Here is a 26010-nt window from a genome sequence, read left to right on the forward strand (position 1 = left end):
ATACTGACAATGACAATAGCTTCCCCTCACCAACCATATCTGCTTATTTATAAGCTTGCTACACTGCTCTTCTGAAGAATACTGTGACTGCTCTATTAGAGTATCTAGATCTGACTGCTCTATTAGAGTATCTATATCTGACTGCTCTATTAGAGTATATCGATTTTTAAACAAGTATTCAAAGGGCCCTTCATCATTTCATGGGGCCCCTTTCAGGCTGGGGCCTGGGGAAAAATGCCCCAATTGCCCCCCCTGTAGGCGGCCCTGTTAATTGCATGTGTTTGCTCATAACCCAACAGTATACCAGCGGTTTACGGTTTTCATAATAGTTGACAGCTTCTGTAATTCTAATATTGATGTTATCAAGCAACTCAGACTGCTTAACTTGAGCCTTTTTTGTAGCCTTATTATCCACCCAGTCAATGTAACGATGAATAGCTGTAAACTTCCGGTCACTCCACTTATCAATGATACACAATGATCAAGTTGAAGTGACCCATAGCCAACCCAATCATTACATGACAGCAATTCTGTTTGCAGTGTTTGATTGTATTGGGTCATTGTAAACAACATGAGAAATCAGGCTATAAACCACTGTCCATGGAAATTTATAATCTCACTCTTGAATTGTCTCAAAAACCATGCATAACTTTCAATTACAATGAGTGGTATAATCCAATAATGAGGTTGATGCTCCTATGCAAGATAAATGATGAACTACAAATACATGTAATGCAGGTGACCTTGCATGTTAACAAATTGCAAGTAATGCTACCATTTTGTTGGCTATACTACAAACAATGCAAGAATATTCATGTTAAAAATCTGCTCATGGTGATTCTTAAGTTCATTTTTAAAAGTATTGCGGCACCACATATCCCTTCAACTGAAATAAGTACATATCATGATACCATTAATGAGGTTGATGTTATTATCCAATTTTGATAGTGCAAATAAATCAATTCTCGACACCAGAAGTTATCTATCTTGCCCTTGTATGGCCCTTGATAGGCATCTTGTAGTGGCTTGAATTTAGTAATTAAAGTACATCTTGATAGTGCTCTTGTAAAAAGAATTATTTTATGGATTACGTTTAAGCATGCAAACTGGAATTAGAAAGAGGATGAAGCACACTTTTAACGATGTGATGAATCTATAACAATGATCTGAGGTACATTTATAGCATCAGTAGACCATACTCTTAGGAAGATAAATTACTTTTGAATAAACAAACATGACACTTGGCAGCACTAAAAATATGCCAGTATACAACAAGAAGAATGTTACAGTAGCAAGTACTGGTAGTGCTCTACGTGCAGTGAGTCTTCTGTATTGTAGTGGAGTAATGACTTGTTATGATGAGTGATGTATATACGTATAGCAATGAAGATGAGGTAGAAGGGAAATGCCACATCTTAGCATAGTCATCCATACTACTTTAGTGTTCTTTCCAAAATCAAGCCAATCATCACCACCCTACATATTTATTTCATAATCTACTCTTGATTTGGATGTTTATTCAAACATGTTTCTACAGCATTAATGTTGATGATGTTACAGGTTTTTGCAATTGAATTCGGCGACTTTGCAATTGAATTCGTCCCGTTTGCAATTGAGTTCGTCGCTTTTGCAATTGAATTCGTCCCGTTTGCAATTGAATTCGTCGCTTTTGCAGTTAAATTCGTCCGTAACAAGAATGAAACACGAAAACATGATGTAGCAGCTGCTACAAGAACTTGTTCAAGTGCAACAGTAGTAAACAACTCTTTATAAGGCAATAATTCTTCCTCTACAGCCTATCCAGCAACATTCCAAACTCTACTGCGCCATTCGCGATGGGTGTGGTCACTCGCGAGCAAGTTAATTAACTTGTCAGACAGCTATCAACTTCGCGTACTACCAGCTCCAATTACTTTCTAGTGTCTCAAGTGTAACTCTCCAAGGCATAAATAGTTCATCTCTTAATGAACGGGTTGGTTTCTTGGAGCCGTTTTGTTTATGACGAATTGTAATGCAAACGCGACGAATTCTATTGCAAAACCGACTAATTCAACTGCAAAACCGACGAATTCAATTGCAAACGGGACGAATTCAATTGCAAACGGGACGAATTCAATTGCAATACCGACGAATTCAATTGCAAACGGGACGAATTCAATCGCAAAGATGATGAATTCAATTGCAAAAACCTGTAATATAAATGCATTGATAGTTCCATCAGTTAGTATGCAGCAACAGTCACCTGAAATGTCGTTATTAAAATTTTTGCCATTTACCTACTTCAGTTTTTAAATAGACACAATCCAAAACTACGTAATCGTCATAGCAACAGCTTTCCGCCATTTTGAATGGGGCCAGTATCAATTATTACGATTGCGCTACATTGAAATCCGATGATGAATAAAGCTCGAACTAGGGGGTATTGTTGAACAATTGGCCGTGGAAGTCTTCAAGGTTGTAAATTGGTTAGGGGTAGGTGGTTATCAGGGTTGAACAAGGCGCGAAGCATCGACAGCCCAAATTGCCTTGTTGACCCACACAGGAAGCACTGCGAAACAAATAGATAGTATTTAGTATCCATTACTAGGCATTCCAGTATCCGAAATTTTTTAATAAAAAAATTCTCCGTATATTCTCCAATAGAACCCTGGCACAAAATAACAACTCATGTTTAACTTGGGATTGCTCCATCGTCCGAGCTCCAATGAGGATGAAAATCGCTATGGGGTTTGTCCACACGCTAATCATCAGGAAAATCTTAGTTTTATCGTGCGCGTTACATATAAGTAAGTTTTGTGTTGTTTTGTAATCTTTTCAAGCGTTGTAGTGTATGTAGAATACTTTAAAACTTTTAAAAACATACTGTTGAGTGGAAGGTAGTTATTGGTGCTTACTTTAAAGTGCGTAGTTACTTCGCCCGGGTTAGCGATTTTCAGCTCCAGAGCAATTTTCTGATGGCTGTGTCATCAGCTCAAAAGTTTAAACCACTTCAAAGTCAGCATAACAATGCCATAATTGAAACCACAACTCCACCTTAGGTATTGTTGCATCATTGTAGCACCTCCACTTTAGTTGTTTACCTTTATAAGTTGTTAATTTGATGTTTGTACTTACTTGAGATAGCCACTTGCCTATGGGTATACACCATTGTAATGAGAAGTGTGCAGTGGGTGAAACATATTTGCTCACCACAAAGCATATAAAGATCGCTGAGATCCGATAAGACCTGAAGTTACTCTCATTACATGTACAAACTTGCAGCTAGAAGCAACTGCAGTTTCAAGATAGTCCGGATTGCTAGATGGCTTCCCGATTCAATTGTGCCATTTTTCCTTTTATAATGTATGGGGAGCCCTGGAGAAAAAATGTACCTTTTTTCAGTTTTTAAGCACTGTGCATACCAAAGTAGCTAATTCCAACCCAACAAACTATATATTTCTGAGATCGGCAATCAATACTCTATCTATTGAGCATATAAAAAGCCCATTTTTCCAAAATTTAAAAATCGGGCTGGAATGCCTACCATTACTGCAGTAAATTATTAGTGATAGTGACCGTAGTAGCGGCTGACCATCCAGGCGCTCCTTGTACAGGTAAACAAGGGAATTAGTGTCTTCAACGCTTCGCGCCTTGTTCAACACCTGATAATCACCTGCCTTTAACCAGTACAAAGAATTTACAGCATTAAAGCTTCTATGGACTATTGTTTGACAATACCACTTAGTTCGAGCTTTCTTCATCACTAAATTTCAATGCAGTGCAGTCAGTGATTATTGAAATTGGCCCCATTCAAAATGGCGTCCGAAAAGTGGGCGTGGTTTTGGATAGTGTCTATTGACAATTCTTTAAAAACCAGTTACATGTTTATCAGTTCGGTGATCTAATAGTAGCTGTACATAACATGTAAACAATAAGTGATGAATTGAAGTTATTAACTACTACATATAATAGTGCATTTACATCATATAATGGCAATACTCAGATTCTACTGTGCAAATAATTATCTTCCATACATCTTTATATAATAACCATGAATGGATCAAAGTATGTCTTTACATTAGTGTTGCTATAGATACATTGACAATGTATTAATGTTTTTAATGAAAGTAAAACCTAAAACAGGCCCTTTAGTATTCAGTATTAAATAATACTTCTGTTCCTGTACTGGATTTGTATAGAACATACACACAAGGCTATTTTGCATTTGGATTGTTGTATTATTACTAAACTTGAGAAAGGACATGTACACACTTCATGATCAACACAATGTAGTCTGAATTTCACTTTGTTTACATGAAATTTGGCTGATGTGCACTCCAGGAAAACACGTACAAGATTGGAAAGTACAATCACAGCTGCTAGGTAGAATTAAGACTACAGGCACAGTGTGATTATGTGTCTCTGAGTCAGTACTGGAACAGACTATTTCTTTTCTGTAACTTACATCATAAAGCCAATCACATGCTTACCTATAGCAAGCTGTATACACTCACTTAATAACAATGTGAATACTATACTTTATTGTTATTATGAAACTAACCAGACAAATAATGTATACATGAATACTGTTTTCAGTTACACTTACATGATGAATGTGCATGGGCTGAAAACCATATCACCAGAAACGAGTACATGAAGCTCAAAGCCAAATACTAATATATAGCTAAATTACAGATAACAAGTTACAGTATATCATAGAGTAAGTGAAGTATAATGTATAAATTACGAAATAATATTATGACCTTAAAGTTCAGCTCACCACATAAATATGTATGTGAATAGTACGTATATGACTGCATGGATTTGTGAAAAGGGTCATTGACGCACATCCACTTCTATGAACTTAATGATACTATAACTTTGTTTCAAAGAAACTTGCAAGCATGAAATTGTCTCCATCTACTAACCTGTAATGTAGTTCACCTTTGACCAAATTTTAAGGACGCAGCAGCTTGCTCCAGTCTGCAGTTATGAATTGTCAAAGTTGGTAAATTGGATGTGTGTGGAAGAACTTTGCCCATAAATCACTTGCTCCTACATTAACTTGGTATTCTACAGTAAGTAAACCTCATTTATTTGTATGTGGACTTGGTTACATTGCTGCTTCTGGAAATTGCATACATTGAAAGTGAGATCAAATGAATGTAAGATACAACACTGTTAAAGTTGGGTGTTCTCAAACACTCATGTTGCTGTGTTACCTAAACACCCACACCTACTTTGGTGTAATAGGAACACCCTTGGGTGCTTGCACTGCACTAATTCAATTTTGAACACTTCTTGGTGTTTGTCAACACCCTTTGGTGTTTATGTACACCTGGTTTAGTTAATAAAATTATCACAATTCAGTCACACATTAAGTTTGTAAGTCAATAAGAGTATACAGGCTAGCATTTACAAACAAAAATATCTTCCAGCTATATAGCATTGCACGTACATTAAATCATAAACAATGACGAAGGCAAAACAATGGAAGAGATATAGCATATGATTCTACTACTGATGTATCTCATGCACATGCATAAGATGTACATGCAATAGATTTGTGTAGGTGCTAATTACAGTGAGATGACAGTGTGATGGCATTATCATGTACCTGTACATATACACTGTATTATTTCTTGTGACAACCATGCAGTAATTCACTTCAGAGCCTTTTAAAATGAAACCCACAATTGAAAGTCATGCTTATTGGTTACATTATAAATACAAACTGAAAACCATAAGAGGTAGGAAGAGTTGATGATACTGAATGTATGTATTACTAACACATATCCATGTTTCTTGTATGTTCTTTGTGTCAATGATATGATGATGTTTGAAATTGTTCGGTGAAAGTGAGATTGGCTGTATGACAAAGAAAACACTCCATTTTCATTTTCTTTTAAAATATCTTCTACACCCCATGGGTGTAATTGAAGTACCTTATGGGTGTAACAGAACACTCTCAGAGGAGCTTGGTGTACATAGCAGCTATAGCACCCCAAAAGTGTTTTATAAACACCTTTTTTAAACAGTGAAATTAAATTTAAAAACAATTTCACAAAATCTTTGCCTTAATAAAGTGTGTTATATACTGCAGTAACTGTGTTTCAGCCAACCACACATGGATGCATAACCAAGCTGTTAATATTGTTGAATAGTTCCCACAAATGTACCACATTATTATTTTGAGTAGAATCTCCGGCTTTATATAGTTATGCCTAGTAACCAGTATAGACCAAAACCCCCTACAGTAGTTAAGAAGTTAAGTGAAAGCATGTTATAGGATGTTCTACTATTAGGAATGCCTTTTAGCATAACACTATGTGTTCATCAATAATATTACTGAAATTATTGGTTAGGGATTGTCTGCTCATCTGCAGCATCATTCTCATGCTCAATTCACCCCACTGATAAATTTTAATGTGATCAGGTCTGCGAAAATAGGACACGTGGGCACATAAAAAGTGTCTATATTGTCAAATTTTGGTGTGCCATAACTTTGTATTCCATTATTGCATGGCCATGAAATTTTAACCACTTATTACAAATGCATTTGGCTATCAGATACAAGTTACAAAATGAAAATATTTTATCCCAGTACTGAAATATGAGATGTTATTTGGTGGGGTGTAGTTTGTGCCCACATGCCCTACTTTCACAGGCCTGGTCACAAATAATTATAACGAGGAACACAATACTTTTCTCAGGTCCACCATGTATCCACTGCTTCAAATATCATCACTACTTCACATTACAACTGGTAGTGCCTACAATGTGACACCTGATGATCACTACTATCCTAACACTACTGTCATAACCTACAACACTACCTCTTCGATACCACCAAATACTTCAATTCTAATGCTCAACTACTATTCCTACCAGGACTACATCACCTTCACACTAATCTCATCTTACACAACGTTTCACTTATTGGTAGTACAACTGATGGTACAACACCAGACACAGTCATCCAATGTAACTCACCAGTTGGTATTGTAATGACTAATATTACTAACTTGATAGTAACTAATATAACAGTTAGGATCTGCTTGGGTAGTGAATATAACAATGCTACAGTCTTGATCAAGCAATGTATAAATGTTCAACTGAGACATGTAGTGATAGAGGAGAGCCATAACTCATTTGGTATATTTTGCATCAACATTTTGGGTGACTTGCATTTCTCCTATGTCACAAACAATGCCATAATAATTATTTACCATGACACTATTGTGGATATGGAGAATCACAGTCTTACAATAGATCACTATCATGTCAATGATGTTGATAAGTGTTTTTTGGACAAAATGAAATGTAAACTTCATCAGCAATTCTACCGAGTAAAGATAGAGATACTCAACTCAACATTTCAAGTTCTCAGAAATGACACAGCAATAATTTCCATTGACTTTAATAGTGTAAGCGTGGGACTAAATATTTTGTTAGTCAAACATTGTAAGTTTTCTAACAATATCATTCCTTGCATTTGGAGCACATTAATAAATTTGCATCTCTACAAAGGACAGCAAGGTGACATTATATGGTTTCAAAAATGAAACCTTTTAAATAATCAAATACAATCAGGAATAATTCGCATATCCAGAGGTCCAAATATTTACATTAGTCATTGTATATTTCATAACAACGAATATTCTCCAGCTCTGAGAAGCATAAGGATGAGGTATAATGTTAAGGTGACATTAAGTGTTACCATTACCCATACAGTATTTTCATCTTCTACAGCAGCTAAGAATAAAATGTTAATGCATTCAAAACAGCTAATTTGCACTTGCAAGGTCCAATAGCATTTTACAATATAAGCAATACAGATAGTCTACATAATACTGAAATAACATTTTCAGGCTACATAGGGTTAGCAAACATAACAGGAAGAACCATTCTACATTATACATTAACATCAGAAAGTTATGCATTTATTAATGTACTGATACAGGAAACTACTTTCATTAACGTTACCCATAATAAATTTCAAACTTTTGCTTACAGTGAAGAACTGGCACATTCGTATGGGATGCATGCATACAATTATCCACAGTGTTATTTTCAGTACTTGTGTGACACAAATTGTAATAATACAGGTAAATACGAAATCTACACCATACTATTTGATAGCAATGATTAACATTCACCAAAATTTGCATACAGAATTCTTCCTCTTACTCACTGCAGTTGGTTGCCACAGTCAGCATTCAGCACTTCAATGCTACTGGAGGTAAACAAGAAATACATAAAAATATATAAACAAATCAGGTACATTTGACATGTTACCACAACACATTCAACCAAAGACATTGTGCTATTGTGATACCAACAACCATTATGGTTGTAATAAGGAATTGCTTGATCCTATATATCCTGGGCAAACTATGATGATAAAGGTTTACACTAATGTGATAGACTATAACCCTTTTGATACAATAATCACAGTTGGAAACAATATCTCTTGGTTACCACCTACTGCTTGTGTTATCACTAATTCTTCTGAAATGGTACAAATTAGCAAAACACAAAATTGTACTACTCTACAATACACCGTTGCATTTCCTACAGAAAATTGGTGTGAATTGTTCATGAAAGGATCTCGTGATGGCACTGATAAGGTAGACAGTTATTACATTACAGAAATGTCTTGTCCGGCTGGTTTTACTAAGGATAATGGTATTTGTCAATGTTACCCATTCTTGAAATATAGTATTAAGTGCAACATAAATGATCAGACTATATGGCGTCCTGCTAATTTGTGGGTATCACCAATGCTTAATAACAATTCATATTCCTATGAACTTTCATTACACTGTCCATTTCACTACTGCCTACCTCACTCGTCACATCTTAAGTTTTCAGCTCCAAATTCACATTGTCAGTTTAACAGATCTGGTATATTGTGTGGACATTGCCAACAAGGTCTCAGTGCTGTATTTGGTTCCTGTCACTGTGAACAATGTTCAAATATATTATATCTACCTGTTTCTAATTGTACCAATTGCAATAGCAGGTCTTGTGTTGGTCTTACTACTCTTTATTCTCAACCTCACAGTAACTGATGGAACTATCAATGCATTTATATTATATGTTAATATTGTCAGTATCAACACTCCAGTGTTCTTTCCTCAGTTAGGTGATTTAGAATTAACACCAGCTTACACATTTATTTCACTAGCTAATCTTGATTTGGGTATTCAAACATGTTTCTATAATGGTATGGATGACTATGCTAAGATGTGGTTACAATTAGCATTTCCCTTCTACCTCATCTTCATTGCTACATCACTCATCATAACAAGTCGTTACTCCACTACAGTACAGAGACTCACTCCACGTAGAGCACTACCAGTACTTGCTACACTCTTCCTACTGTCTTATACTAAAATCGGTTCTTATGGCATCGACAGTCTTATTCTCTTACTCCAAAATAATTTACCTACCCGGTGAACACACTACACTAGTATGGTCAGTTGATGCAAATGTACCTCTGTTCAGTGTCAAATTCATCACATTGTTTATAGTTTGCACTACCCTCTTCCTAATACTAATCCCATTTATTATCATCCTTCTATTCACCAGAACACTGTTAAGGTTAACTTTGATTACTAAATTCATCCCACTACTAGATGCCTATCAAGGACCATACAAAGATAGGTTGGATTACAACTCCTTCTATAGTAGTTTTCTTTGTAGCATCATTATTGGATAGGAAGACCAACCTCACTGTTAGTATTGTACTGTTCATTTTTATGGATGGAATACATGGTGCTACCAAACCTTTTAAGAATGGCATCAAGAATTATCATGAGCATGTCCTTATCAAGAACATTCTTATCTTGTTTGTTGTAGCATTGTACAATCACGATAATGCAAGCATGATTGCTGTTAATGTAATGATTGTGTTGGCTATGCTTCACCTCAGTTTGGTCACTGTGTATCACATAATATCATACACACTAAGTGGAAAGAGCAGAAAGAAATTACAGCTATGCATCAGTGTAGTGATTGGATGGGTTAGAAGACTATGTAAGAAGCCCGGAGTTCAACAATTTGAGTTGCATGATAATGTTAATATTAATATACCAGAAGCTGTCAATTATCATGAATACCGTGAACCACTGGTACTACTGAGTTATAATTAGAAACCTGACACCTCACAAAGACTCACTACAGCTACATGCAACAATGTAATTATGTATGCACACACTAGACAAGGCTTTACAGTATTTATGGAGATTTTAATTTTATATACAATATGCACATTATGCACCCTCATAATAAAATTCCAAATTTTTTTCCCAACTTAAACCAAGCCAATATATACACATGTACAATTTGCAGAGTGGTGTACATATACGTGATACATAATTGAGATGTTTAACAGGTGTTGTTATGTTCGACCTGATTGACATGATCTGCTTCAATCTGCCAGGTGACTAGGGTGTTTCCACACCAATAGCATGTTCAATAAAGAACAGCTCCTACCAAATCACCCTTGCACCGCTTGTGATGTTTAATGATTTGTATGCTGTAATTTAGTTGCCACAGGAGAGAGCAAAATATTAAGCTCAAATTCAAACTACAGCATCTTGTATAGATCTCAAAATTCAGTAATGTTATAATAATAGGCTTGCCAAACTGTAGTATATAGTGCTCAATAAACAAATGGGTTCTCCAGAAAATGCACTATTTTAAGCCTTTGTACAAAAGTGACATAGCTAATACATGCGTTACATGTCTTGTGTAGCATCACCATTAAAATAATGCAGTTTTATCTTGCAATGAAAGAGAAACACTTCACTGTGAGAATAATGAAGCTAGTCTACTATCATCTCCCACACATTTTCTAGGGAAAGAACTTGAGCATGTATGTCTTGCTGATCTAAACACAAAAAACTCATCAGAAGATCACCACTATTATCAGGTCAACAATATGATTGAAATATATTAATGATCTAATGCCTAAACCACTCATGAACAACATAGCCATTTTGGTTATCATAGTGCTTATCATAATTACAACCATAATTATAATTTCATGCATTCTGCTAAACCTGTACCTGAACAGTATAAACAAGTCTCTACACTGTAAAAAATTGGGGTGTTCCATTACATCCCACCGGAGATGTTATATACACACCCACACCTCATAAGGTGCTTGTGTACACCCACAGAGTGTTTAAATAAACCCAAGGGTGTTTTGTAAACATTTTTCCTACAGGAGTCATTTAATAGGCAATGTTAGGATGTAATCTGAAGTAGGCCCTCATAAACTTTGGTGTTAATTATTGTGAGATAAGAGTAAACATAATGTGAGAATTATGCTCCTTATAACATTATCTGTGTTACTTCACTCTTTAAGTAAATTTGCCTTCTGATATTTAAACCCACAATTGAAAGTGGTATTTATTGGTTACGTTATATATACAAATCCAGAATCTTTAAAGACAAGGAAGTCATTGCTGGAGAGAACTGTAGTATGTAAGTTATATGGTATTACACACTTAATGCATTGTACTGAGTCAGCTGCAGATCTGTGTTTGCTGTATCGTACAGTTCTCACATAGTATTACCCAAGAACTGTGTTGCACAGAGTATTCAGTGAAGTTCTTTTTAAAAAGAGGTGTTCTTAAACACCTTATGGGTGTATAGAAAAACCCTATGAGTGTAATGGAATACCCCGTAAGGGTGTAACTGAACACCCGTGGGGAGCCCAGTTGTAATGGCAGATATAACACCCCAAAAGGAACTTATGTAAGAACCCATTTTTTACAGTGTAATAACAAGTGCCTAATAGGTCAACCATGCAACAATTATTCACCTTAGAATATTTTCGATGAACTCTTTTTACTCCCTTGTGGATAACACGCATACGGTAATCATGAATGGCATTGCTAAAGACTTTAAAATGCCCATACTCCTGCCCATACTCCTTTATAATGAATCTACAGATTTAACAAGTTTGGTAGCTGTTTTTAAGAAGTGCCTAGATGATGTTTGGGCTCTATCTAGATATGGGCATACTCAAAGGCCTGCGGCCTAACCTACGGTACTGCTATGGTAACCCCCCATTCAATAATAATAATAATAAATATGCCAGCATAATTAATGCATAATAGGCTGGAGTACTATGCCAGCATGGTGTTAGCATATTTGGTGGATATTTCAAATGATGAAGCTTAATTCCATGAAAATAGATCAATATACTCCCAGCCTAATAGGGCATGTGCAGTCAGTGGAAACTGCAAACTGTAATAAAGCATTGTATATAACTCCTTAGATCAATACTCTGTAATAAAATGTTCACATTGTAGTGAAATACTCTAATAGAGCATTCAGTGATGAAAAGATAATTGAATAACATGAGATAACTACTCTTCAGAAAAGGTCACCCCTATAGATTTAAATACTTGTAAAATTGCTTAGTTTGTTTTTCTGTGACACCCATAGGGTTTGTCCATTTCAACCTTAGTTGCTGCTGACCCATAATAGAATTTTACAAGTTAAGCTATATAAAAAATACAGTGGTTGGTCTTGTATTGGTTTAGGTGATTAGTTGCCTGCTGTGGGTGAGATTGGTATGGTACATATCAATTGTTGTACGTGCCTTCATGATTTGCCTGATATGTACACCTGTGTCCTCAGGCTCACATCCTTTGGGCTTGTTGTAATACATGCCTTCGTGACTTGCCTGATATGTACAGGTACACCCATGCCATCAGGCCCACAGCATTTGGGCTGGGTGTACAATTACCGTATATCAGGCAAATCACTCGGGACCATTATACAAGTATTACATTTTGGTTGATTGGTCTTACTAGCCAAAATGAGTGATTGCTCACTCAAAGTAGACTATTAGCCTGCACATATAGGCCTATATGCACACACTAGTGTGTCATGTGTAGTACAATTTTTCGCTTATCTCATGCAAGGTTGACCAATTGGCCCAACATGACTAGAACTACAAGTCTAGAAGTATAAAACTACTGGATTTTGCATTAATGATTAGTCCTAGGATCGGCTGAATTCCTGCACATGAATAAGTCACTCTATTCCAACTAAGCCTATGCAGACATCACTAATTATAACAGAAACTGTCAGTGAACAATTGAGTCTGAAGCAAAGTAGAGGACAAGTGTTAATAACTAGTATATTCTACAACAGCTGTGATATATAAATTATATCCAAATGAAGACTGTTGGTACTTTTTCTGTATATGGCTTCATGTACAGTTAAGGAAAACTGTTGATATCTATGATGCTCACCTCAGTTTAGCATCTCAATAACTAAGATGTTCTGTGATATCTTATAACAACAGTACATAAGGAATTACTACAATTTTACTTCTGCGATTCAGGATTAAACCACCAAAGCAAACACAGCATTCTCCTCTTCTACAGATATAAATAAGGTTTTCTTTTTTATTACAGGTGGCTGAATCATATTTGTATGGTGTGGTGATATAAAATTTTTCATAACATTAGTGATACTGGTGCAATTATCAAACGAGTGATCTTATTAGAAGTATTCTTCAACTAGCATGACTAATTTTATATCAAAATGCTAAGATACTATTATCAACAATACAAACAATGCTTTTGAATTTAATGAAAAATATTCATACGCATATGGAATATCTGTTTATAAATATCCACTACATGAGTCTTTCAGTATTCACATGACCTGGATTCAAATGGTAAAGTCAGTGATGGAAAGTATAGCACTTTATAACAATTACTGTATCAAAACTTGCATACAAAATCTTTTCACTTGAGACCTTCTCCACCTATTTGGTGAGTTGTACATACATGTAGCAGTTATAAAATGTACATTCATGTTCTGCCTCATATAAATACACTCATGCCCTAGTTACAACCACTAAATAAACCGTGGACAACAAACATATATAACCTAGATTTTAAACTATACATTACAATTATTGTCATAGTTTTGACACAAATGGCACTCATTACACATGAGCATGTCTTATTAATTTATGTGCTCTTGTATATACTTGAAACACTTCAACATTGTTCCTGTTGGAGAATTCAAAGTTCAGACATGTACTGTTCCTCGTCTCAAAAGAAACTTGTTTATTAGTTTATATTAATTTCATTTTTAACAAACTATGCATTAGACACACTAAGTATATTACACACACATTCACATACACAAGTGAACAGACCAAATGTACAAATGAAAGCCGATGCCTGAATGCACTCAAAAATCTACCTAGTACACACACCACAAGACAGTTCTTTGTTTCTATCATAAGGAGGACAAGGTAGTGATCCACACATTATCTCTACTGTGTATAACAGAAATCTACTTCGATTTTGACGTGAGTCAGGAGCTGATGTAAGACTATGGTCAATGCAAGTGTACTGTGATCGATGATGATCGTAATGTGTACTCATCAAGTAGCCAAAGTATTCTCTGGTCCAGCCAGTAGGACAAGTGTACATGGCTGGTAACATGTAAACTGTACTTCTCGTGGGAACATAGCATACAGCACATACAACATCTGTGCCACTACTGCCTGATTCAAGGGAACTTGTGTACTGATACTGTGCTCCAAACATAAAAGCCAATTTCTGGGCTCCATTTATTGTTCTGTAGTAGTTTGGCTCTAGTGGTAGACACTGTGGATTGGTACCACCTCCTGAGTGATCCCAGTGAGACCCTCCTACCCTACCATGATACACTAATTCTGCTCCAGTAGGTGGACAAGACTTGTGACCCCATCGGACATAAACCACTCCACCTGCATAATCTCCATGAGGTCCTGGTTCTCCCTTTTGACCATTCTCTCCTATAGATCCATGAGCACCAGGATATCCTCTGGGACCAGGATCTCCCTTGGGACCAACAATAAGAGGACATGACTGTGGCAGTTGTGTTGTGGTTGCCCTTGCCACCCTATGTCCAGAATCTTTAATATTATTCTCATTACTATCCTACAGCAAAACAAACATAATATATCAACTAGAAATTAGCTAAATTACTAAATCACACTGCCTTGACAGTATTATTACAGCTTGGCTTACTTGGCTACAATCAAGTGATCCAAAATGCTTTTCATGGAATTCTTGTTTAACAGAGATTGAATAGATGTGTATAATGAGGATGGTAATATTTAGGATTAAAAAATACAAGACCTACGTAAGCAATGCAATTTGTGACCATATCTGTAGAAAGGGGTCTTGTAGATTTTCCAATTGCATGTACTGGCAATCCATAATTTGACTTGTGTGTACGGTACCAGCCTGAAATTTGATCACTTTACAATCCTACAATAGCACTATTCCTGGATGCAAGTTTAAGACAATAGGTTAGACACATGATGAGTTATGACTCATCAAGCTTGGAGATTTGGAAAGGCTATAAGACTCCTTTTCACAGATCCAGTAACATTAATGGCATTTTGATCAGTGATGTTTATAGTCTGGGTTGTAAGCCTTTAAAAAAGCTTTTTGTAAACTTTTGGATAAAAGCATGAAACTTGGCAAAAAGTTTGCGTGTATGACAAAGATTATTTTAGGAAGCCACCTCAGATTTGACCTTTGGTGACCTTTACAGGCAATTTAATTTTCAAAAACTGGAAGTTTTGTCTCTATTTCATGTTTATATGATCCAAAATCCACAAACTTGGTGGAAAATTGAAGAATTTGCCCTAATGAATACATTGGTTTTTACAGAAAATCTATAGCTTATTCTGTTCTAAAGTTACAACATATTTGTGGTAAAATATGCCACTATTGTCTCCCACCCACACACAATTTTTAAATATGTACATAAAGATACTTTTTATTTTTAATAGGCTTTACAGCACAAGTGCTGAAGGTCTGTAGGACACCCACTCCTACAGCCTGTTGAAATTCATTATACATAAAGCTGTGTGTTGGAGAAAAAAGAAAAAATCCATGACTGGCATGACCTAGGCAGCCTCGAACCTGCAGCTATCTGATTAATGCTCGAATGCTTAAAGGAGTCTGCCAGGCACCCATTCTCCTTGTCATTTTCATGTATATGTATCCATAGGAACCCTAGAGAGTGACCTATTATCTCAAAGTACCCCACGTGGAACCAATGAACATTAGTATATTTATTAAGGCGTTACAGCACAAGTGCTGAAGGTCTGTAAGACACCTGGTCCTACACCCTGTTTTAAAGTTGTTACATAAAGTGTACTTATTCTGTATAACAATTTGACATGTTAAATAGGCATGATACTTAGGGTAGGATCAATTGACTACCTTGGGTTACATGCCCATGCAGGTCATTTTTCTGAATGGTGGGTTTATGTATATACGAGGTACAATTTGTGTGAATTTTGCAAATTCTCGAATCACACTAAATTTTAGCTGCATGTTTTTGTATGAATTCACACATTTCAATTAAGCTCTCTGGATTCTTTTTTTATTGAATCATCATAGTGAAGACAATTGCTTGTGTTTTGTAGTTTGCAATTGCAGAAATTTCTGCTGTAGACTATTTAAATTTTATATGAACTCGCAAACATATAGTATCACTAACGTTTAGTATTTGTCACTGGAGAATATTTGAAACCACCCTATACAGTATATTATTGCATATCAGACTATATTGTGTTTAATGCTACTACTGTGAAACCTCTCTAATTCAACACTTGTATCTAATCTAGTAATCTGACACCGTTTGCTGCACCATTGAAATAAGACTTTGTCTGTTTTATATTGCATGATAACGCAATGCCCACACAGCTTATTGAGCAACATAATGGATGATAACTAAGTTATAACCCAGTATATATATAATGTGAAAATTGTACACACAGGCAACTAAACTAGGTAGCTAAAATTGATTTATTGCACATGCATACCATATATAGGTACTATGTGGTCATAGTGCAGGTTTTAAAATCAAAACATTTGTCCAAAATTAAAGTAGCGTGACTTATTTATATTTTAAATAAGTTGTCCGGAATGTAGTAACTTAATAATTTTCTTAATTGTTATTTGTATTTATTGTATTACTGTGTAATGTCTGCATTAGGTGTGAGTCTCACTCTTTAGCTAGTAATCTCACGCTCTCACGTCTAACCTTCTGTTTCTCACTCTTTCACCTTACTTCTCACGCATTTCTCATGCCTGATCTGCTTCATAAGTAGCCCTGTGCTTAAAATTCGACAGACCTGTGCTTATTTTTGTACTTTGAGCATGTAGTGACCCTTTCTTCTTCTTCTTTTTTTTTTTTTTTGTCTTCACTACCAAAAATCCTGGAACTGCACTTGAGTGCGGCCCACATTGCTGGTAGTGTTTGAGGTCTCACTCCTAAAATTGTTCAGAGGTTGGCATCTCTGTGAGCAGTATATTGCCGCACTCTAGCTACAACCTTGTAGAAACCTGTGATTACGGCAATCTCAAAGAAGACATGATCAAAGATCGCTTGGTGATTGGTATTAAAGATAAAGCCCTGTCAGAATGACTGCAGTTAGATGCATCGCTCACGCTGGAGAAAGCGAAAACAGCCATTAGGCAGCATGAAGCCGTCCAAGACAACAGAGGCATGTCGAATGGGTCGAGGTCCAACCCCATCACACTAGATGCATTGAAAGGCAGACCGAAGCATCCAAGTAGTAAGCCACCCCACCCGAAGAGATTCATCACACCTAGTCACAGTTATCAGAAAAGAGACAGTTACAAACAATGCACACGGTGTGGGAAAGGAAGCCACAAACGAGACAGATGTCCAGCACGGGATGCAAACTGTCATAAGTGCCACAAGAAAGGACACTACAACTCTCAATGCTTTTCCAAAGTTGATACTGTCACCACAGAGCACACACATCGTGAGGCAACACATACCACTGACCTATCTAGTGAGGAATCATTCCTAGACACAATTGGAACTGAATGCTCTACTGCCTGGATGGTAAAGCTGAAACTTTTTGACACAGAGACTCTGTTCAAGTTGGACACTGGAGAAGAAGCCACAGCAGTGTCACAGGAATGTTATCAAGCTCTGAGAGAACCACGCCTCACTAATCCTTGTAAGATTCTCTATGGTCCAGGAAAGCAACCCTTAGATGTTGTGGGTCAGTTAGAGACTACCTTGTACCATAAGGGGAAGTCATCTAAACAACTAATTTTTGTAGTGAGAGGTCTCAAAACCAACTTAGTAGGCCTTCCAGCGATAATAGCTCTCAATTTGGCAGCCAGACTTGATGCCACTACAGATTGTACTTCAATGATCCATGACAGTTTTCCTACTGTTTTTAAAGGATGGGGTACTTGGGAGAGCCATACTCTATTAAGCTCAAACCTGAGGCAAAACCTCATGCATTGTTTACAGCAAGGAATATTCCACTACCACTTCGGAACAAAAGTTCAAAGCCAACTGGCCATAATAGAGAAGCAAGGAGTAATCTTTCCAGTCATGGAGCCAACCCCCTGGTGTGCAGGGATGGTAGCAGTTCCCAAGAAATCTGGGTCAGTTCGTATTTGTGTAGACTTAAAACGTCTTAATGAAAGTGTATTGCGTGAAGTTTATCCCCTACCAAAGGTAGATCACACCTTAGCTCAGTGGGGTCACTATGTTCAGCCGCCTAGATGCAAACAGCGGATTTTGGCAAATCCCCCTTAGTGATCACTCAAGGCTATTAACAACCTTTATTACTCCATTTGGCCGCTTTTGTTACAATAAACTGCCATTTGGCATTTCTAGTGCACCAGAACACTTCCAAATGATAATGTCTAAGATATTGAGTTGGCTCCAGGGTGTGGTTTGTCACATGGATGATGTGTTAATATTTGGGCGGGACAAAACAGAACATGACAACAGGCTAACAACTGTTCTCACAACACTTCAGTCAGCAGGGGTAACCTTGAACAAAGATAAGTGTTTGTTTGGCCAAGACAGGCTCACATTCTTAGGCCATGTTGTTGACAAGAATGGTATTTTTGCAGATCCTGACAAGATGATTGCTCTTACCAAGATGAAGTCCCCTGAAAATGTATCAGAGCTCAGGCGTTTTCTTGGCATGGCAAATCAGCTGGGGAAATTCTCTCCCAATCTGGCTACTATCACCCAACCATTAAGAGAACTACTGAGTAAGAAGAACAGTTAGTGCTGGAACATAGAGCAAGAGGCTGCATTTACTGCCACAAAACAGGAACTTGTTAAGCCTACAGTCCTAGCTCTGTACAGCCCCATAGCTTCTACCAAAGTTTCTGCAGATGCCTCCTCTTTTGGAATTGGTGCAGTGTTACTCCAACATGACTCTAAGCTATGGAGACCTGTTGCATTTGCCTCTCACTCCCTCAGTGAAGCAGAGCGATGCTACGCACAAATAGAGAAAGAGGCACTAGCAACAACCTGGGCCTGCGAGAAGTTAGTGGATTACCTGCTGGGAGCTAAGTTCACCATTGAAACAGACCACAAACCACTGGTGCCACTACTCAGTACCACAAACTTAAACAGTCTTCCACCCAGAGTACTCAGATTTCGACTGAGAATGAATCGGTTTGATTATGACATTTGCCATGTCCCTGGTCCCTGGTAAAGACTTGTACACAGCTGATTCCTTGTCACGAGCACCTACTGCAGAGCCAGGGAAGAACAGCATCGCATTTCAAGATGAACTAGAATCATTTGTGGAAGCAGTTACTGCTGCCCTCCCGGCAAGCGAGTCCAGACTAAAGGAATACTCCGAACGCCAAAAATCTGATCCAATCTGCTCTCTCATTTGCAGTTATTGTGCAGAAGGCTGGCCAGCACAATCCAACATCACCACCAACATACAACCATATTGGGAAGTCCGTAGTGAGTTGACTGTTTGTAATGACTTATTGCTACGTGGTAGTCATATTGTTGTACCAGTCTCACTGCAGGAACAGACCCTATGCAAGATACACCATGGTCACCAGGGTATGCAGAAATGCAGGGCAAGAGCCAATGGTGCTGTTTGGTGGCCAAGAATGTCAGAACAAATTTCTAACATTGTCTTCACCTGTCCTGAGTGTGTGAAACGATCCAGTCAATGCCGAGAGCCAATGATTCCCACTGCCTTGCCAGACTACCCTTGGCAGATTGTAGGCTCAGACCTATTCCACCACAAAGGTACCACTTACCTTCTTGTTGTAGACTATTTTTCTAGAGATATCCGGAGATTGTGAAGTTAACTGACAGTATGTCTAAAGGACTTATAGCAGCTCTACGTCCAATTTTTGCCAGACACTGCGTCCCTGCAGTTCTACGTTCAGACAATGGACCACAATATGTATCTCGTGAAATGAGTGAGTTTGCCACCTTATATAGGTTTACACAGGTTACAAGTAGTCCCCACTATCTAAGAAGTAATGGACTGGCTGAGAGGATTGTTAAGACAGTCAAAGCAATGCTGGAGTAGTGTTCTGATCCTTACCTTGCTCTATTGAGCTACCGCTCCACAGAGTTGTCGTGGTGCAACTTGCAATTGAGTCCTTCTCAGTTGTTGATGGGGCAAAAGATCAGGAATACTCTACCAGAAGTGCCACAGAATCTATTACCACAGTGGCAGTATCTGAAAGAGTTCAGAGAATCCAACAAGATGTACAAAGAGAAACAAAAACAATATTACAAGAGACATAGAGCTCACAGTTTACCTGAGATCCCAGAGGATGAACCAGTTTGGGTGAACACAGATGGTCAGCAAGAATTGGGCAGAACAGCTTCAATATTTAACACACCCAGATCATACCTCGTGGAAGTTCCATCTGGTACTATAAGGAGAAACCGGCAACATCTCATACCGGTACCACAGAGTAGCAATCCATCACAACCCCAACAATCAGCTGAACTTCAGAGTTCCAGACAAAGTCCGGTTAAGGACCGGAACCAGATTTATTCCCCCTAACAAACTTAATCTTTAATACTGAGAAGGGGAGATGTAGACATAGACTGAATGCACACACGTGATTGTTGTACACATTCACATACTTATGCATGTGACACAGGTTTGCTATACCCTTAGTGTAGGGCACCTGATTAGGCACATTCCAATATAATTTATTGTAGTGTAACTTAGTTGTGTTGTGTTGATCTTATTCACTGATCTCAATCTACCGAACCCGTGTGTATTATCGAGTTACTGAATATCACAAGCACCATTTTATCCAAGTGTTCTATCTTAGTATGCAGTGCATTAATTTACTGTACTATGTCTATTCTAGTACGTATGTCTTGAAGTCAACTTTTATAGAGATCAGCATTGAAACCGGGTCACTACTGCTGACCCGGATGACCCACTGACCTGGATTGCAATCCGGGTCAGACCCGGATGTGATCCAGATTAAATTAAGTCAAGGCACGCGATAAGAGCTATGTTTCGGGTATTCTTGAGTGAGTGAGACTACGTTTTGAGCGTTCGATTCGTGTTGAGTAAACGGGTAGTTATGTGATAACTAAAAATTCTCCTTAAATGGAATACAACAAGCACTCTGTAATCTTCAAGTAAATAAAACAAGTGGTCCTGATTGTATTCCTCCCTATATTCTTAAAAACTGTGCCGAAGAAATCTCTCCAGTGCTAAAAGTGATATTCACCAAATCATTCACAACAGGTACTTTACATAAAGACTGGCTTACAGCTAATATATGTCCAGTTCATAAAAAAAGGAAGACGTGATGATGCTTCTAACTATAGGCCCATCTCTCTGACATCTATTTGCTCCAAAGTCCTTGAGCACATCATATATCACAACATCATGAATCACTTAAACAGCAACAATATTCTCATAGAGAATCAACATGGGTTCCGAGCAAATCATTCCAGTGTCAACCAGTTACTAACACTAACAGAAGACATTATCATATGCCGTCGATCACCGGAAGCAAGTTGATGTAATCCTTCTCGACTTTGCTAAAGCTTTCGATACTGTTCCACATCAACAACTCCTTACCAAACTTCATTTTTATGGAATTCAGAATGACACTTATAACTGGATTAAGGCATGGCTTTCCAACCGCACCCAGCAAATCCTTCTTGATAGTATAGCATCTAGCTCAGTAGCTGTAACATCTGGTGTCCCTCAGAGCACAGTCCTCGGTCCCCGTTCCTGTTGTACATAAATGACATCACCACCAACATAAAGTCACCTTTACGAATATTTGCAGACGACTGTCTTTTGTACAGAGTTATTAACTCTCCAGAAGACACCATCATTTTCCAACAAGACCTAGATCAAATCTCAGATTGGGTCAAAATATGGCAGCTTAGACTAAATGTTACAAAATGTGCACTAATTCGATGTAGCAGATCCCTAACACCAATAGTTCATCACTATACACTTAATAATTCTTTCCTAAAAGAAACTGACCAGCATCTCTACCTGGGGATCATGTTGAATAAGACATTGTCATGGTCGTCGCACATATCAAACATAGCTAAGAAAGCATCTATTACTTTAACTTTTATAAAGCGTAATCTGAGTGATTGTTCAAGAGAAGTAAAAGCACAAGCATATCTTACCATGGTAAGACCCCAAATGGAGTTTGCCTCAGTTGTTTGGGACCCCTGTTATAATGTTGATGTAGACAAATTGGAAAAAATCCAGCATAGAGCAGCCAGGTGGGTCATCAGTGATTACAACAGAACTAGCTCCGTGACACAAATATTAAATCAACTATCCTAGCCTACCCTACGGACACAATGAAAGATATCTAGACTGCAACTGCTCCACAAAGTTCTCCATCAAGACATATCCCTATCAATTCCCCCATATTATCAATCCATAGAGAGACAAACAAGACACTATCATTCCTTGCATTTTATCCTGCCCACCATCAACAAGATCTTATCAACAATCATTTTACTCAAGATCAATCAAAGAATGGAATGAACTGCCTGTATTTACTATAGAGATGACAAATTATGATGAGTTTACAACTAACTTGATATCACACTTTACAAACAATCAGCACCACACTAGTTAGTATATAATTGTACCTAATACTGTGATTCCCTTTTTTTCCTGGGCACACCAGCTGTGCTGACTGCCCAGTAATCATAAATAAATAAATAAATAAAGCCGGTAAGTTTATAATTTAAAATCAGTCAATGGGTTTGGTTCCACGTAGCTACTGTGAGTTTACAGACAGCAATTGGGCGTGGCTTCGTACATACTTAGTATTGCAATTTCCCAATATATTAAAATGGGTGTGGCTCACAAAAGTACTTATCCTGCTGCAAGACTAGACCTAGACTATATACAACTCATACAATAATCGATTAGTGGGCGTGGCTCCACGTAAGTTTGCAGACGGACACAGTTTCATGCTACAGACTGCACTTACTAATAAATGGGCGTGGCTGATCGTATGTTTGTAATGCAATAAGTGAGCGTGACTCACAAAAGAGCTACGCGACTAGCGTTTATAGGTTCCACGTCGTCAAACGATCAATTTCGTTTCTCACGTGATCCAATTTGGGATATTTTGTAAACCGGGTCGGACCCGGAGAAAATGTGATCCGGTTGACCCGACCCGGTTTCAACGCTGATAGAGATGTGGTCTCTTAAGACAGTTGGCCACTATAAGACAGGTTCCACCTTACAATTGTAAATGATATCACATATCTAACTCAGCATCTAATAATTATGTTGGAAATACAAATCTGCACTATGTATAAGTACCATAGCATGATGTGTGTGGGTGGGAGAAAATATGGATACTTTTTGCTAATATAAATGGCTTTAACTTTGGAATAGTATATAAAAGCTATGGACCTTCTTTAAATGTTAGCATACTCTTCACAGCAAGAGCATTAATTTTACACCAAGTTTAATATTTGTGGATTTTGAACCAATTATAGGTGAGACTGATGAAAACTGACCATTTTAAAGCATAAATGGATGTAAAGATCACCAAAGGTCAAATCTGAGGTGGCTCCCTATCAAAAATAACCTTTATGATACATAGTTTCATCCAAAAGTGCACAAAAAAAGGTCTTAGCACCCTAACCATTAAGAAATGTTTCAGTTCAGTTCTCTAGCCACCCACTTCATGCATGGCTACTTATACCTATTCAGGGGTCATGTACTTACCTTCTTCCTTTGTATATATCCCATTTCTTTTTGCTAACAACACATGTATTAGAATGGCTAAGTGAAAAAATCATTAACCTTTTGATAAAAGCACCAAACTACAGTAGCTTGGTATAATATTTACTTGATTCACACTATTTCATTTTAGATATGGTGCCATTAAAATTGCAAATCATATCACACTCAAAGAACAAATAAAACCAATAGAAAATGTGACCTAATTTTAGAAAATTACCTATATATATAGTTGCATTAACTTTCATATGAAACAATTAGAATTTTAATCTTTAGGGTGATACTGTTACCGTTAGTGCAGGGTCCAGTTTTAAAAAGTGACTTGTAATTGAGAATTGATTCATAAAATCATTAACAGGTAGATTTACGCCAAGAAGTTTATAAATATTTCATTTGTCAAATGTGCCCATATGTGTAGATGATTTTCCAAAACTTGGTCACAAATGTATTGAAGAAGCCACAAAAGTCTTCAAGAGTAAATGTGCTGAAACTTTGAATCTGCATAACCCAATAGCTGATCAAGGAAGGTGTCCACCCAGCCAAGGTATATGAAGCCATAGATGTGCATTATTTTAGGATTGTGTCTGTATATATTTACACTGAAATATTGACCCCATTAGAAGCATTTTAACAACAGTTTATTTTACACGTTTTCTGATAGCACCCGTAAATTTGAAATATATCATGTCACTTAAACAAAACTAAGATTTGGAATGCACCTGTATGGTTACCTGACCAACTAGAAATGGGCTTATAACCTAAATTAAAAGTTTCCGAACATGTATATGCCCTAAGGCAATGATTTTGATGTGGCACAGAATCTCAAATGACCTTACTCAACTTCCACAGAAAATTTGGTACCTTTATCACAAAGTGAATGATTTCATAAAAATTTATTTTGTTGCTCAGCAGCTCAACTAAAGGTGTTAATTTGTGGTAGAGTATCATGGCGTCATGTCTCCGCATTTCATAGTGGGCCTGAGTTAAATATGGTCAAAAGTTGCCAAAAATGCTTTCTGGAATTCTCCAAAATTTTCACTTATTATGCTCTTCACTGTTGCCATTATGCTTGCATTAATGTTATGCTCCTAGATTGGCAAAATTTCTTACAATTATCTTGGAACATTTCAATCAGCAAAATTAGTATTAGGGTATTTTGCTTCAAAGTGACTTTTCTATTAGAGAGTATCAATCCAAGGAGCTATTTACAATGCATTTCAGTGCTCTGTTGCAGTTTGCACTTACCACTAACTGCTCTATTAGAGAATATTGTTGGAATTAAGCTCTATAGTTTGAAATTTCCACAAATATGCTAGCATTATGTTGGCATAGTATCCCAGCCTATTATGCTTTAAATATTATGCTGGCATATTTGATGCAGGCCTACTGACACGGAATGATTACATAGGTGCTTCTTACACTGTTCTTCATTTGAAACATTGTGCTACCTGTGTAACGGGCTGACATGTGTAACAGGCTGACATTGTTGAAAACATAGCATAAAGGCCACATTCAACAATTGACAGTTGGGGTGTACAATTAGATGCAAACTAAGATATGTCTGATGCCTTTCTTTCTTTTGATGTGGTATGTACTATTTCACCAATTGAAGGGGTCAGCAGCAAAAGGGGACAAGTGCCATTTGAAAATTTAGGTGACCACATAGTATAGGCATTAAACAGACTTTAGGGACATAATAGAATTATTGTGGTATTTGTTAAAAACTAATTTGAGACTGCTATGACCTTTTAAATTCTGTTGTTTACTTAGTGACAAGATTATTCACATGACCAAAACAGATAATTCTAATTTTTAGAAAATGGAAAATTTAAAATGGCACATGTCCCCTTTTTCCACTGACCCCTTCAATTATAACTATTATGTGATAATCAAGCAGGGATTTTAAATTCAGATAGGGATAATAGAAATGAAAAAGTAAT

The 26010-nt window shown here is 37.2% G+C and overlaps 1 protein-coding gene across 1 annotated transcript; it reads right to left on the reverse strand.

Moving 5' to 3' along the window:
- Positions 1–14222: 14222 nt before the first annotated feature.
- Positions 14223–17507, reverse strand: LOC136253543 (short-chain collagen C4-like). The gene is made up of 2 exons (XM_066046211.1): positions 17484–17507; positions 14223–14951 (listed from the first exon to the last, which is right to left on the reverse strand). Exons 1-2 carry the CDS (start codon positions 17505–17507, stop codon positions 14223–14225), a joined length of 753 nt encoding a protein of 250 aa, XP_065902283.1.
- Positions 17508–26010: the final 8503 nt, after the last annotated feature.

Source organism: Dysidea avara, chromosome 4, assembly GCF_963678975.1.
Source record: "Dysidea avara chromosome 4, odDysAvar1.4, whole genome shotgun sequence".
In the NCBI taxonomy this organism is placed as follows: domain Eukaryota; kingdom Metazoa; phylum Porifera; class Demospongiae; order Dictyoceratida; family Dysideidae; genus Dysidea; species Dysidea avara.